Source organism: Quercus suber, unplaced genomic scaffold (genome assembly GCF_002906115.3).
Source record: "Quercus suber isolate HL8 unplaced genomic scaffold, Cork oak 2.0 scaffold_52, whole genome shotgun sequence".
NCBI classification, from domain to species: domain Eukaryota; kingdom Viridiplantae; phylum Streptophyta; class Magnoliopsida; order Fagales; family Fagaceae; genus Quercus; species Quercus suber.
The window spans coordinates 1,106,210-1,121,342 of record NW_027069517.1 but is presented as its reverse complement, the minus strand read 5'-3'; the positions used below and the strand labels follow the sequence as shown (position 1 = coordinate 1,121,342).

The window sequence follows — 15,133 nt, the reverse complement described above, 5'->3', positions numbered from 1 at the left end:
TTTAATTTGGTAAAGTGCGTGCGGTTTATAGAGGAGAAACAGTTGGGGGTTTGGCAAGTAAACAAATGGTCTTTGATATGGCGTGATGGGCACCCAATTGCTTCATGTATCAAAACTATATAATTGGACTTTGGCTTATGTTAAATTAATGAATCACAAAAATATATAAATAAATGAACAGCTATTATAATGGCCCATAGGCAATAATGGTTTTTTATAAGTGGCCCAATTTTTTGAAGTATGAAATGTATTAGGTAAGGTCTTTTCCTTCCCTTTATGCAAAGGGTTTTTAACCAAAAAGTTATCTTGTGCATGATACGTGGGACATACATGTTATAAGAGATTTGATGCTTATGTTGAATGGATGAAATATTTATTACTTAAACAATGTGGGACATGAAGCAAATGGTAAAACAGAGAAGAAGAAAGGAAAACTAAAAAAAGAGTTAACTTTTACTTAATTTGCTTTTTCCATAGATGTGGCACTGGACAGGGTCAAAGGCTAGATTACTTGGTCATAAAAAAATGAAATGGTGGCGCTATAACAAATTTAGAGTACCTTAACCGTCGTTCAAGCACAAACTAACTACTAATTCAATTTTCAAATTAATTAAGATAATAAGTTGTGATTGGTATCACATGAAACTAATTATATCACTTCAACTATTGTAAGTGTGCATGTGGATTATCTTATTATTGAAAACCTATTTATAAAAAAAAAAATTTAATTCAAAAATTGACTATTGTAAGTGTACATGTGGATTATCTTATTATTGAAAACTTATTTATAGAATTTTTTTTTTTTTAATTTGTCAAAAGTTGAAAGAAGTACAGTTATACCAAAAACAACCTTTTAAAAACTGTAAACAAACAAATACAAATAAATAAATAAATAAAAAACCTCATACATAGAACTTGGGAAGGTTCTACAAGGAAACAAAAAACAGCTTATTAATAGGTGGAAGTTACACAGGAAGGGAACATTAACAATCCACCAAGTGGCAAAGAGTAGAAAGTTTCCACCCTTTGCAGGATTCAAACTATTTTTGATTAGGTAGAAAACCCCTAAAAGAAGAAAAAGAGACAAGAAGACGTTTCAAAGTTTGCCCGAAATGACTTAGTATTAGGGGGTTACGGTTACCAATAACCTGAGGCAACCTACTGTTGATGAACAACCCATAAATGTTGGAGATTTGACCCGTACCATCGTAAGTGATCACGTACGGAACAACCTTATGTATTATGTTACACATTTGCAGCTACGGGCTTATTTTTGAAAGTCGAGCTGATATTGCTAACAAAAAATAAAAACCAAAAAACAAGAAATCTACTCATAAAAAAAATATTAAAAATTTCACAATCTCTTTCAAAACTTTTGAGGCAACATTAGCTTAAAATTCAAAGAGGAGAGAGAGCCATTTTTCTTTTCTGCTTTTTGGCTGAGTAGAAGTAGAAGATCCCAGATATATTCATTTCTATTCAAACAATTATATTTATGCTCATATATATGAGAATGTTTCGTGACATCAGAATCTTTTAAAGAATAAAAGACGATGCATAACACTTATATTTGTGTCCAATTATTCCCATCCGTTATGGAACAAAAGTGTATTAGCATTGCCCTCCTTATAGCGGAATCCTCAATGAATCAATCAACTTTAGTTGCCATCTCTGACAACGAACAAATTTCCAAAAATTGGTGAATTGCCCTCTTCATATTTGTTTATGGATCTATCAATTTTCGAACAAGGTTGATGGAACCTGAAAGCAAAAGGAACGTGTGAAGGGAGCTATTGAGAGAATGTAGGAGGAAAATAATACACATAAAATAGACCATCTTAGCAACTTGAATCCATGCCTGGATGAAAATCACAAAAACCCTAATTCTTTTCTTCAAGCCAGGTCAACCAAGCAAAGAGTTCCAAGTTTATAGGGCATATTTGAGCATGTTTGAAACCAAAGCCTGTTTAATGGCTCCACCATTCAAGGGAAATTCTATAAACCACATGTTTTAAGTCACACAATGCAAAGCCAAGCATCCACATTTAACTTAAACAGAGCACACATTCTCTGAAATGAGATAGACACATAGTTCATGGACATAGAGAAGGAAAAATAATGTTGCAACTCTGTTTGGACCATCATGTCAATAGGTTGGAAACTTGGCTATGATGTGCTAATAAGTTATTAGCTTCTTACAAGGAGAACCTTTTTTTTTTAGTTGGTAACTTATGCATGTACCCAATAGGTCCCAAACCCAAGACCTCACTTTCCAACCAATTATTATAAAGTAAGGAAGTGCCAGTTGAGCTATAGCTCATTGGTAGCAGCTTAAAATTCAACTACACTAGTTAATAGATTTTAGCATAAATAAACTCATTCCAAATATTCTTAGTTTCGAATCTATGAGCGAACTCCCCCATATGATGGGTAAGAGATACCACATGCCTTGTCCACAAAGACTGATAGTAGGAACCAGATATACTCATTATTACTAGCAACCATTAGCATGAAGCACAGAACATGAATATGTAAAAAGGAATAAGGGGGGAACAATAACTTCTAAGAAAAGCCATATCATACCTTCACATGATGTGGCATGATCTTTATATCAAAGGGTGATTGAAGCCATGCTTCAGGAGGATAAAATAAGAAGTTCTCTGGCTTGCTGGTATACACATCTGCATATTGATGAATGTGATAGGCAAAAGCAGATTCTTGGCCAGTGTCAGTGAGGAAAGTAGCTCCAAAAGATCTATTGAACATTCTCTTCATCGTGCTGCGTGCATTTTGCCGCTCTTCATTAAGCTCCTCAAAAAGTGACTTGTATGCTTCACATCTCCGACTTTGAGCTACAGTGGAATGCAATTTACCCAAAAGTTCCTGGGTTATATGAAATTTTGCCTGTGTCCAGAGAAAAGGAACAGAAGTAAGACAAAGATTTGAAAGCTTTAAAAAGCAGAAAGGAAAACAGTGCTCTGAAGTTTTTCATCTATTAACAAAGAATTCATCTGTCACTATTTTTTTTTTTTTTAAAACAAATTAAGTGTATGGTTCAAGTCATATCAGGCAAAGAAACAATTGAAGAACTTTAATGACTTTCATGGATTCATCAGTTGGCAAGCTAAAAACCAAAGCCAACTGGAAACTTTAAAATCTGAAACAAACTATAAGTAAACCAATCCAGTAAATAAACAAGTTGTAGAACCACTTGAAAACTCTCCCTAACATACAAGTAGCATGTCAAATCAAAAACCAAAACGAGATATTGTGTGGGTGGGTGGGGGGTGATTGAGGGCCCAATGCTCCATTAAATGTTTTCTATGAAATAAATTTTAACTTCTGATCAAATTCCTACCCTACATTTCGTAAATCATAAAATCAGCATAATCAAGTCAATCATAGAATCTAATGTTCCTTTTAGAATATATGATGAATGTCATGTAACGTTTCAATAATTCATCCAAAAGTATGTTGTTGAAATGTTTGATTAACCTAAAGCTCAATAGAATTAATCTACAGACAAGATCCCATGATGCATTAGGTGTCAATCAATTTTAATGGAGACATGATGAGATTTTAATTGTCTGCTTGATATAATTTTGAACAATCAGCCTGAAAACTTTATTCTTGACTAGGCTTGATCAATCATAGAGTACTGACGGTAAATCATTGTCAAGGGTTATTAGAACATTAATTCAAATAAGAATAACCCCAATTTTCTTAGCAATTTAGTTTTTCTTTTTTCTTCATTTGTTTTCATAAATTTTAGGATTTCACTGTTTGTTCATATAAATAAATGGTTTTTCCTTCTATTAGAAACATAGGTTGGCACCATATAAATTCACAAACTGAAACAACAAATTTATTTGTCCATTCCAAGTTTATCCCAAGTTGCAAAAGTTCCAAACATTTGGATTTAAGGATTATGATGAGTTATATAGAAAATTGGGGATGCGGAATGGAGAAAAGAATACCTATAAACTTGCTAAGACGAGAAATGAAAACAAAAAAAACATGAAATGTGTCAAGTGCATTACAGAAAAAGATCAAAGAGTGTAAAGGAAGGAAGACTTAAAGAGAGATGGAAGAGTTATTCTGATAAACTTTAATGGAAGCCATACAAGAAATTGGAGTAGAGAAAGTAATCCAATTGATAGTAAAAACTGTTGATTTATTCAAAGAATTAAGATGACCAAGGTAAATGATGTATCAAAGAGGATGAAACGAAAAAAGTCTTGAGAAGTGATGAAATCCCCATTGAAGCTTGGAACTGCTTTCAGTGACACGGGCTTAGGATGTTTGACAAACATTTTCATTACAAGCTTAATTGATAACAAAATGTCAAGCGTAGAACTAGTACTTTAATACCTATATATATTATATACAAAAACAAAGGAGATATTCAAAACTATACAAATTCCCATGGTATTAAGCTTTATGTGTCACATCACAAACCTCTAGGAGAAGTGATTGAACATAGGTTAAGATACGAAACAAAAATATTGGGTAATTAAATTGGTTTTATGCCAAGGAGGTCTATCATGGAAGCAATTTCTTACTTAGATTCCTAATGGAAGAATATAGTTAAGCCCGTGAAGATTTCCATATGGTTTTTCTTGGTCTAGAGAAAGCGTATGGTAAATTACCTAAACTAGAGAGGTTTCGGTCTTAGAAAGGAAAAAAAAAATTCTTATTAATATATTAAGGTGACACAAATATCATGATGAAACTGTAACTAATGTGAGAACAAGTAGAGGCATCACAGGTGAGTTTCTTATCATAATTGATTTGCATCAATGATAAGTTCATATCTCTTTGAACTAGTTATGGCCACTAGACTAATTCAAGATGAAATCCCTTTAGTGCATCTTCTTTTGTAGACAATACAATTTTAGTGGATGAAATTAGACATGAAAGTTAACATTGAGTTGGAAATTTGGAGGCATGTTTTAGAATCTAAAGGCTTAAAACAAAGTACGTTGAGTATAAGTTCCATACAAGGACAAACAAAAATACTAGAATTATAGATAGTCCAGAGATACCAAAGTGAGTTTTTACAATATGTTGGATCAATAATCCATAAGGATGGAGAGATCAAAGAGGATGTGAATTATAAGAAAGATTAAGGTCAATGAAGTGGAGAAGAGAATCAGGAAAATTGCAAGATCATAGAATACCCATTAAGTTAAAAGGAAAGGTTTACAAAACGACTATAAGACTAGCTATGCTATATGGCACTGGATGTTGGGGTGTAAAAAAGTAACATGTACATAAAATGAGCACAATTGAAATAAATTGTTAAGATGGATAAGTACAAATATAAGGATAGGTAGAATATGAAACGAAGAAATTCATTTAAAGTTGGGGGTGGCTCCTAGTAATGAAAATAGGAGTAAAGAAAAGATAGGGGAGAGTCGTTTGAGATGGTTTGGTCATGTGGAAGTGAGACCAATTAATGCACTTGAGATGAAAAGTGATTCAATTCAAGTCAAATGAATGAAAAGAGGTAAGGAAAGACCTAAAATAACACTAGTAAAAGCAGCAAAAAAAAAATGATGTATTAATTAAAGAAGCAAAATATAGTATGATTTGGATGGATAGAAGGCAAAGAATAATTTTTTTTTTTATAAGTAATAGATTCATTGAAATCAAAAAGAGAGGAACACCGAAGTACACAGGGAGTATATAGAGGTGAACAAATCAAAAATGAACATTACAAAAATCAAGAAAATCCAAAATAGAAGAAAAAGGATGGTTTCTCCACACAGAAAACCAATCAAGTAAGGTTCTAAAAAAAAGAAGCTTGAGATCAGGCATGGAACGCTCCTTGTCTTCAAAACACCTACTATTTCTCTCCTTCCAAATACACCACATCAAACAATGAGGAACAACCATCCAAAGATCTCCATTACGATGGCGACCAAAACGACCTTGCCAGCAAGCCAAAAGCCCAACAACAGAGAAAGGCATAACCCAACAAACTCCAAATAACCCAAAAACCATATCCCACAACTCTAGAGCAACCGTGCAATGAAGGAAAAGATGGTCAATAGTTTCACTATTACACTTGCACATGAAACACCAGTCCAAAATGCAAACCTTTCTTTTCCTTAAGTTGTCAATAGTCAAACATTTCCCCAAGGCTGCTGTCCATACAAAGAAAGCCACTCTAGAGGGGATCTTCTGCTTCCAAATGCTTTTCCAAGGGAAAAACTGCTCACTATGACCAGCTAGAAGATGGTAGTAAGCACTGACCGTGAATCCCTTACTCTTACAAGGCAGCCAACATCTCTTTCCTCCCCTATCCCCCTTACAGGGGTGCAATACATGTGACTAACCTTACTTAGTCTATTAAGAACCTATAGCCAACCCCAAAGTTTTGAGACCAAGGCTTTGTTGTTGTAGTATCCAATTTCTAATCCAAATTATCAAAAAGTTATATACTTCTACAAATTTTAGCCTAAAAAATATATTGAAATAATTTTTACAACAAATTTTGATTTACTGTTCTGGATGGGGGTAAGAAGATATGGAATTAGAAGAATTCTTCACTATTTTTTTGCCTCAAAACAACTAATCAACAGATATAAGCAATCTAAATGGAACCCTATTCAACTAAACAAATTTGCAACCCAAACAGCTTAAGGTTCAGATGCATGAACCTTTAACAACCTAGTGATCAGAAAACAAAAGTATAAGACCAACAAAATTCCAAGAAAGATGAATCATGTGCAGAATAATACCTGTTCAAAACGATAGCTATCCTCATTTTGTATGCGTATTTCACTCTGCATTTATTAGCAAAACAGCCTCAGAGAGTTTTTATTTAAAAATAATATATATATATATATATATATGAGGAATAAAATGACACCCAACATAAATACAATTTTCAGTATGTTCAGATATCTAACTATATTACAATAGACTTTAGAGTAGCACTTCAACTGCTCCAATCTGACTAACAATGTAATATAACCAAAACATGATTGTAATGCCCTTCCCCACCCCCCACCCAATCAAAAAGGTATTCAGGATGGCTAATCTATATCTCTTGGAATTTATAAGTTTGCATCAATGCTCAAGAGTCAATTTGTAAACAACCAATATTTATTGTATCTTTTTTTCCTTAATCATGCATTCCCATTCACCATCAAACTTTGTAAAGACTATTTTCACCTATCATAATGCAGAATGCCAGCAATTTTTTTTTTTTTTTTTTTGTTATTCGAAAGTTATACACGCATACCTCACCCTCCACCTATTTTTATTGGAGGAGGAAGTGCGACTTGAACCAAAACTCATTGGCAATGCAAAATGCCATCTGTGTAACAAAGACACATTTTGCCATTTTTCTTCATCCATGCACTTCATATCAATGTCAGACACCAAAACCTACAGCCTTTTTTATACTTGTAGGAGCTTGAAGAGCTAGAGGAGTTGCTGTTTTGTTGTATTGTAAGTTGGGATCGCTGCCTATGAAATTCCAAGGAATGCTTTTTGGGAGCTTCTTTTGAGGCTAGTGCAGGGTGAATTCGGTTTTAGAAAGGTAGGAAAGAAGACTAGTAGGATGGAATAATTTATACAGGTGGAAGTATTTTGCTCCTTAAGAGTACTCTACCTACTTACCTACCTGCTTTCTCTTTCTTTACTAACTATTCCTACTCATGGCAAACAGGCTTGAGAAACTCCAAAGGACTTTCTTCTGGGGTGGGGAAGATGAAGAATTTACGCTTCATTTAGTGGATTAGGATACAGTGTGTTCCCCTATCAAAAATGGAGGACTAGCAGTGAAAAAACTAAGCACTTTCAATCATGCTTATTTGAGAAAATGGCTTATGGCATTATGGTGAGGGGATCACTTTAGTAGGCATTTTGTAGGTGTAAAATATGGAGGTAAAATACGAAGATACATGAGATCAATGGACATCATAAACAGTCCACAGCCCTCATGGTTGCAGCCTTTCGAGTAGTATTTGAATGGGCTGATATAGATTCAGTTTTTATCATCTTCAAGGTTCTGGGTGGTAGTAGAATTCGGTTTTGGCATGATGTGTGCTGCAGGGAATGGCACTTCCTCCTATAATAATGGGATGCAAGGTAAGGTTGTGGGTTCAAGACCTACTAGATGCATGTGGAACTTAACAATTAAAACAAAAAATGACGTGCGGTAGCAACTAGCAAGCAGGATAAAAAAAAGGGGGGTGGAGGGGATTCATGAACTTACCGCATTGCACAAACAATAGCAACTTTAAAACATAGAAAGCAGGAATAAAGGAAAGTGAGAAGTAAAGGGTTAAATAAACTACTCTGCCCTGTAGATTTGAGTCAGCCTCAATTAAATCCTTACAATCCAAATTTGAGTGATCATGTCAGTAAATTCTCCAACTTATGTGAATGTTTCTACATTTTAGATATATTTTAAGTCCTGAAAATTTTCTAAAAGCATTTAAGAGACAAGTTCAAAAATGTCTAGCTAAATACATACTTCTAGTTCTTATTTATCAATAAATAAATAAAAAATACATACTTCTAGCTCATGGATGATGGCAGCAGTGCGCCAACCAGCCTTTGAGGGTCCTCTCAAGTCGCTAAATAGGTGATCCCCAAAATATATAACCTAAAAAAGGGAACAAAAAAACAGGGTTCAGTGCTCAACCTGTTCCAGAGAAAAGCATAGCTTTGCCTCAGAAATTAAAGCTGTTCAAGTTTCAACTCAGCAATTAAAGCTGCTCAAGTTTCAACTTGTATGACAAGTATCAAAAAAGAAAATAAATTTAAATCAGTTAACAAAATAAATCATGAAATATGACGTACCTCTGGGCCATTCCACTTGGTTATTTCGAGGAAAGATTTTAGGCATCCATGGTAGTAAATTTTATTTGGAAGAAAAGCATCTACCTTAGTGTAAGCTAAAGTGTCCTTTTCTGTGTCATAACAACTGGATGGAAGATAAAAGACAGAGCATGACAGATCACCAAACAAGATATTAGTTTAGCCTTCAGTGCATTGTTAAGGAGATAAAAACATAAAATTCAAGTGCAAAAAGGACATGAAAGGGAAAAAGGAAAAAAAATAAACAATGAAAGATGCTTAAAAAATAAATAGTTGAAATTATCAAAATAGAAAACAAATCAGGGTTTTATATACAAGTAACCTCATAAACCACATCAATCTTACTCCTTATAATTATCCCAACAGAAAATTTGATAGAAAGCCCCATGAAATTATTTGCATGATCAAGAACATTTTCACGAAATTAATTTGTATTTTTTCTATAAAAAATTAAAAAATTAAAAGAGAAAATTGAAGAAAAAAATAGAACAATGAGCACAGATTTCTATCTTATGCTCAAGAATCTAAAAAGAGGTTTTAAAAACAAAAACAAAATAGAGCTTAGCAAATTGAATATACTAACCGGAATGGATGTTCAGATGTATAAAACTCAGGCTTTTTCGCTTTAGCAATCACAACATCAAAAAGTTCCCTCCAGGAGTCTTTGTAACCTAAAGAATCCTAACAAAACAACAATAACACCAATTATATTTACGCAAATATGCATCAGGAGAGAGAGTATGCGTTAAATTTCTATCCTTGAAAACAATCCATATGCTTTGTATATTTAATTGTTTTCAACCAAAACATAAATGAAACTTTGTGACATCCTCTTTAGCGTTCTCTAACCATTTCACAAGTTATGTAATCAACGACTACAAAAATAAACTCCAGAACAGAAGTATTCTGTGAGAATCTAAGTTACAAACATAAAATCCTCAACTTAAAAATACAAAAAAGGCTATAATATGATTTCCCCATGAAAAATTACCTCCAACATAAAACGCATCCCTCCATCCACAAAGTAATATGGAGAATTCGTCAGCAAGAAAAGTTTCTTTCCCTTCTCCCTTAGCATCCTGAGAAAGCGTAATAGCTCCCCCTGAAATTTTCATCCACACAAAGACTAGTACAAAGTCTCAACTATAATGAAAAAAAAAAAAAAAAACTCATCTTGATAATAAGAACAGGTTCTTTCACTTGTATCATCAAGCCATCATTGTCAGCATGAATTAAACACATTATGTAGGTCAGAATATATGAAGAAAAAAAAAAAAAAAAAAAAGAGGAACCAGTAGACTCACATTTTTAACTAGGTATCTATGAGGATCAGCAAGAATTCCCTGTGAGCAAAGCACTACGATGGACATGCTGAATTGCACGATTTACATCTTCATAAATGTAACTGGTATCAAATTCCAGCTTAGCATCAACAAAATGTTGCACAACATCTGCAATAAGACAGGCCTACAAACTCACAACAAAAACAAAATATTCAGGGTTGAAAGAAAGCGAAAATAGCCACTTTGCGAACAGTCTGAGTAGAAATATGACCGTCCACTATACATCAAGAAATATGTGTCAACTACAAAGAAAAAGAAAAACAACTAGATGCCACCATCTTCTTGTTTTTATAGCTGTTTCTTGTTCCTTAAGGGAAGAGAAACCAAATTTCTCACCTATATCCGAAAACCCTGAATCTTAAGTATTAACCTCTAACCGGAGCTCTCAGATATACAAACAAACTTCTCTCTTTTGTGATCTACGTTGTGAACACTTTGAACTAGATGTCACCATCTCACTTAATTTCATTAGGCCTGATCATACCATTGTCATAGATAACCCAAGTTTCATAGAATCTAAAGAGACACATTCATGTATTAGGTTGATTTCTATAAATAAATAAATTTTTCTATTTTCCTTTGACCATTCAGATCATAAAATTGACTCGAATGTCTGCTACAAAACTCACTAATTATAGATAGATCATAAAAGAAAAGTAAATTCTTATTTATCATTATGACATTGAAAGTGACATGAACATAACTATAAATGCATGAGTAGACATAGTAAATGAAAGAAAGAAATAATCAACTTAAAATTTCACAACCATAGTATATTAATCTGGGCACAAAGCAAATACAAATGGTAAGTTTCTGAGAGTTCATAAATTAATATCACATTTCAGGGCTGTTCCCCAATTCCTACAATGTAACCCATGGATATGATTAAACACGCCATATTTACTATGGACACAGATGAATATAACATAGACAATGCATCTATCAAAGAAAAACAAAAATAATGAACATACACAGACAAAAACATGAGTTTGTGCTGATACACACATCAATTTTATCTTTGCAAGTCTTTTCTTTGGAAGAAAGCAGGCAAGATATATGTTTAGGAATATAGTAAATGCTTGAAAGGAAGTAAAGTACTTCATGTCTAACTAAATGCTTATAAGTTTGTTCAAATAAGCATATTATTTAAAAAAATATATAGAACAAGTTTAAAATAAAGTGATATATTGAAGCAGTTTTATACATTGATAATTGGGTTACTATATGAGGTCTTCTGTTCTAAAAAACATAAGAAAACAATCACTTTCAAAAGTTCAGTATATATATTGTAAGAGGGCTTCAATCAACTAAAACGTCTCCTATGCATCACCCTAAAAACTTAACATGTCCTCACCCAGGAAGAAAATTGTTACAAAGATACTTGACATGCATAGAATGAAGTTCACTGCTCAATGAGTCATGTCTGTGTCCATGCCAAACACATGAAAGACTACCACAACTCCTACAGCCAGTACACGGTACATAGTAGAGAAAAAAAATATAATAATGAAACCAACCTCGCTAAAGCAGAAGAAATCCATCAAACCATCAAGCACACGGGCTTGATCACGGCCAATATGCCGCGTGCCATATAGCTCTTCTATTTCCTTCCTGCTGAGCTGTACATTCATAGGAAAGGAAAGATATTTAAGAAACAGTTTTTCATTGATACCTTTTAAATGTCCAAACTCTGCAATAACAATCTTGATAAATTGAGCTAGCAATAGGAATACTATGTTTTGATTATAAATAAAACTGACCAAGCATAGACAGGTCATGGTGCATTATTGTATTGTTTTTTAATAAAGTATCTTTGTAAAGGATGGAAGTAAAATGTATACAAGAAAGCTAATAGAAGAGAGTTTTTGTAAANAGACAATGCATCTATCAAAGAAAAACAAAAATAATGAACATACACAGACAAAAAACATGAGTTTGTGCTGATACACACATCAATTTTATCTTTGCAAGTCTTTTCTTTGGAAGAAAGCAGGCAAGATATATGTTTAGGAATATAGTAAATGCTTGAAAGGAAGTAAAGTACTTCATGTCTAACTAAATGCTTATAAGTTTGTTCAAATAAGCATATTATTTAAAAAATATATAGAACAAGTTTAAAATAAAGTGATATATTGAAGCAGTTTTATACATTGATAATTGGGTTACTATATGAGGTCTTCTGTTCTAAAAAACATAAGAAAACAATCACTTTCAAAAGTTCAGTATATATATTGTAAGAGGGCTTCAATCAACTAAAACCGTCTCCTATGCATCACCCTAAAAACTTAACATGTCCTCACCCAGGAAGAAAATTGTTACAAAGATACTTGACATGCATAGAATGAAGTTCACTGCTCAATGAGTCATGTCTGTGTCCATGCCAAACACATGAAAGACTACCACAACTCCTACAGCCAGTACACAGTACATAGTAGAGAAAAAAATATAAATAATGAAACCAACCTCGCTAAAGCAGAAGAAATCCATCAAACCATCAAGCACACGGGCTTGATCACGGCCAATATGCCGCGTGCCATATAGCTCTTCTATTTCCTTCCTGCTGAGCTGTACATTCATAGGAAAGGAAAGATATTTAAGAAACAGTTTTTCATTGATACCTTTTAAATGTCCAAACTCTGCAATAACAATCTTGATAAATTGAGCTAGCAATAGGAATACTATGTTTTGATTATAAATAAAACTGACCAAGCATAGACAGGTCATGGTGCATTATTGTATTGTTTTTTAAATAAAGTATCTTTGTAAAGGATGGAAGTAAAATGTATACAAGAAAGCTAATAGAAGAGAGTTTTTGTAACCCCCCCCCCCCCCCCAAAACACCAAAAAAAAAAAAAAGTGAAGAAGAAGAAGAAAAGAAGAGAAAGAAAGAGAATTACCTGGAAACTATAAGAATGTTAAGCCATAAAAGAATGGTAAAAGTTGATATGCAAGAAATAGGCAAGAAGCCCCCCCCACCCCACACCCCATTTTGTTAAAAGCTCCGTATAAAAATAGCTTGAGTCATTAGTTATATTACCCATCAAACCAGAGGTGGACAGATGAGATGTAGATGCAAAGTGCATTGTGATTATAGTAATAAAAAAAAAAAAAACTGAAAAGAGCATCTTTATCATTATAATTAATGAGAAGTACCTTGCGACGACCAAAGTAGCACCCATCCGGCTCAATTGACCCAAAGAAATCCAACTTCAAAAGACATCCTTTTGACCTATCATAGTATAAGCCTCTAATAGGAAAAGTTGGATCATATTTGAATTTCATGCATACTTCAGGATACCTAAGCTGAGAACCACAATAAACAAAAGCAATAAAAAAAAATAGTTCTATAAACAACATACCCAATAAAATATAATAACATCACCTCAATAGGATAAACCTAACCTCATTAACCATGTGCTCCTTTGCAAGATCATAAATCAAACTCTGCAAATTGGCAGAGTAATGTGCCAATGTGTAATCATAGTCGAAACCATAAACTTGTATGTTGTCCAATCTTAAGTTCTTATTTACATAAATTCCTAATTCCAAAATAAATTACAAATCATCAATACGACAAAAGATGTATCAAATCAAACTTAAAGTCAAAACAGAAGGCATAACAGACCTTTTGGATTCATCTTAGGCATTCCCTTCAGCACCTTGGGAACCTTGTGAAAGCACTGTCTTGCAGCATCAAACTCATGCCGAATCTTCCTAATCTCCTCATCAGTTATGAAACTATCTGCCGCAACTTGCCCGCAGTTATCATCTGGTCTCAGTACAGTTTGCTCCGACGAAGCAATCACACTATAGCCCCGGAAAAAACTTCCTCCAAACCCTTAATTCAAGTATAGTTCAAGTCAAATTCCGTAAAAAGAAATAAAACCTGTCTATAGGAAAATGAACAGTGGTGAACAAGACTTGCAGAAAGATATAAACAATTGCGTAAATTTAATATAATCAACTGCAAATACCAAAAATATCAAATTGAGAGTAATTCCACACATTTCTCCGTTTGTTCCGGCAAAAAAAAAAAAAAAAAAAACCACTGCAAATGCTTTGTAGCTCATTTTCAAGGTCACAACCAAACAAAGGAAAACAAATAAATTTTCAGGAAAATGTTTTCCAGTAAAACACTACATAATGATCATATGATATACAAATACATACAAACTATATGCACTTCTTAAGCAAAAATATATGTTTTTTCTTATGTAAATCAGTTCAAGATATAAAAACGCAATTATGTGCTAATCTTAATCACTTTTTTTAGCAAAGATTAATGAATCTAAATATTCAAATGAAAATAGAGAGGAAGCAAGAAAACCTTCACGAGCTTCAGAAGTTGAAAATACCGTTCTCTGCACAAAAAGGAAGTAATTGTGAGAATGCCACAAAACAAACAAGATCCAAAGCTATGAAAAAGAGAGCAAGAGAGAGAGAGAAATACGTTAATGGAGGAAGAGCAGAGGGGGAAAAGCCTACGAAGGGAGGCCATAGGAGAAGAGTTGAGGTTGGCTTGGCTCAGCTAATCAAATAGCATTTCCAAGTTTTTAGGGTTTTGATTTCTGTGTATGAAACTAGTTGTGTTTTCAGAAGCAAGTTTGCGCGAGTTTTAGGGATTTTTCTGTTTATTTCGTTGCCATTAGAGAGAAGAGAAAGTCAGTCACATGCGAAGTTGAATAGCAAGTAGCAACTTCCCTTCCTGCATTTTCACTTCAGCCACTTTGTGGGGACTACTACAGTCCAAATACCCCGGTTTGTGCTGAATAGTGACTACTACCATTTTGAATTTTCTTTCTTTTGCTTATCTCAAGTCATTTATTTATTCTTCTTAAAAAAAAAGGGGTTTAGGAACATAATTCTCCATTTATTCATCTCTTTTCATGCATTGAAAATCTGTTGTGAATTTGAGTTTGCTAAATGTTTAGAGATTTTTCTGTATAAAATAA

General features: G+C 33.5%; 1 protein-coding gene across 1 annotated transcript; it reads right to left on the bottom strand.

The window, feature by feature from the left end:
* Nucleotides 1–1,466: 1,466 nt before the first annotated feature.
* LOC112007568 (uncharacterized) lies at nucleotides 1,467–14,928 on the bottom strand. The gene is given in 14 exon segments (XM_065771996.1): nucleotides 1,467–1,761; nucleotides 2,584–2,904; nucleotides 6,747–6,791; nucleotides 8,534–8,623; nucleotides 8,821–8,944; nucleotides 9,422–9,519; nucleotides 9,830–9,940; nucleotides 10,143–10,185; nucleotides 10,187–10,305; nucleotides 12,645–12,746; nucleotides 13,335–13,720; nucleotides 13,807–14,019; nucleotides 14,509–14,542; nucleotides 14,632–14,928. Coding segments are annotated over 14 exon segments (1,761 nt in total). The 5' UTR covers nucleotides 14,680–14,928; the 3' UTR covers nucleotides 1,467–1,734.
* Nucleotides 14,929–15,133: the final 205 nt, after the last annotated feature.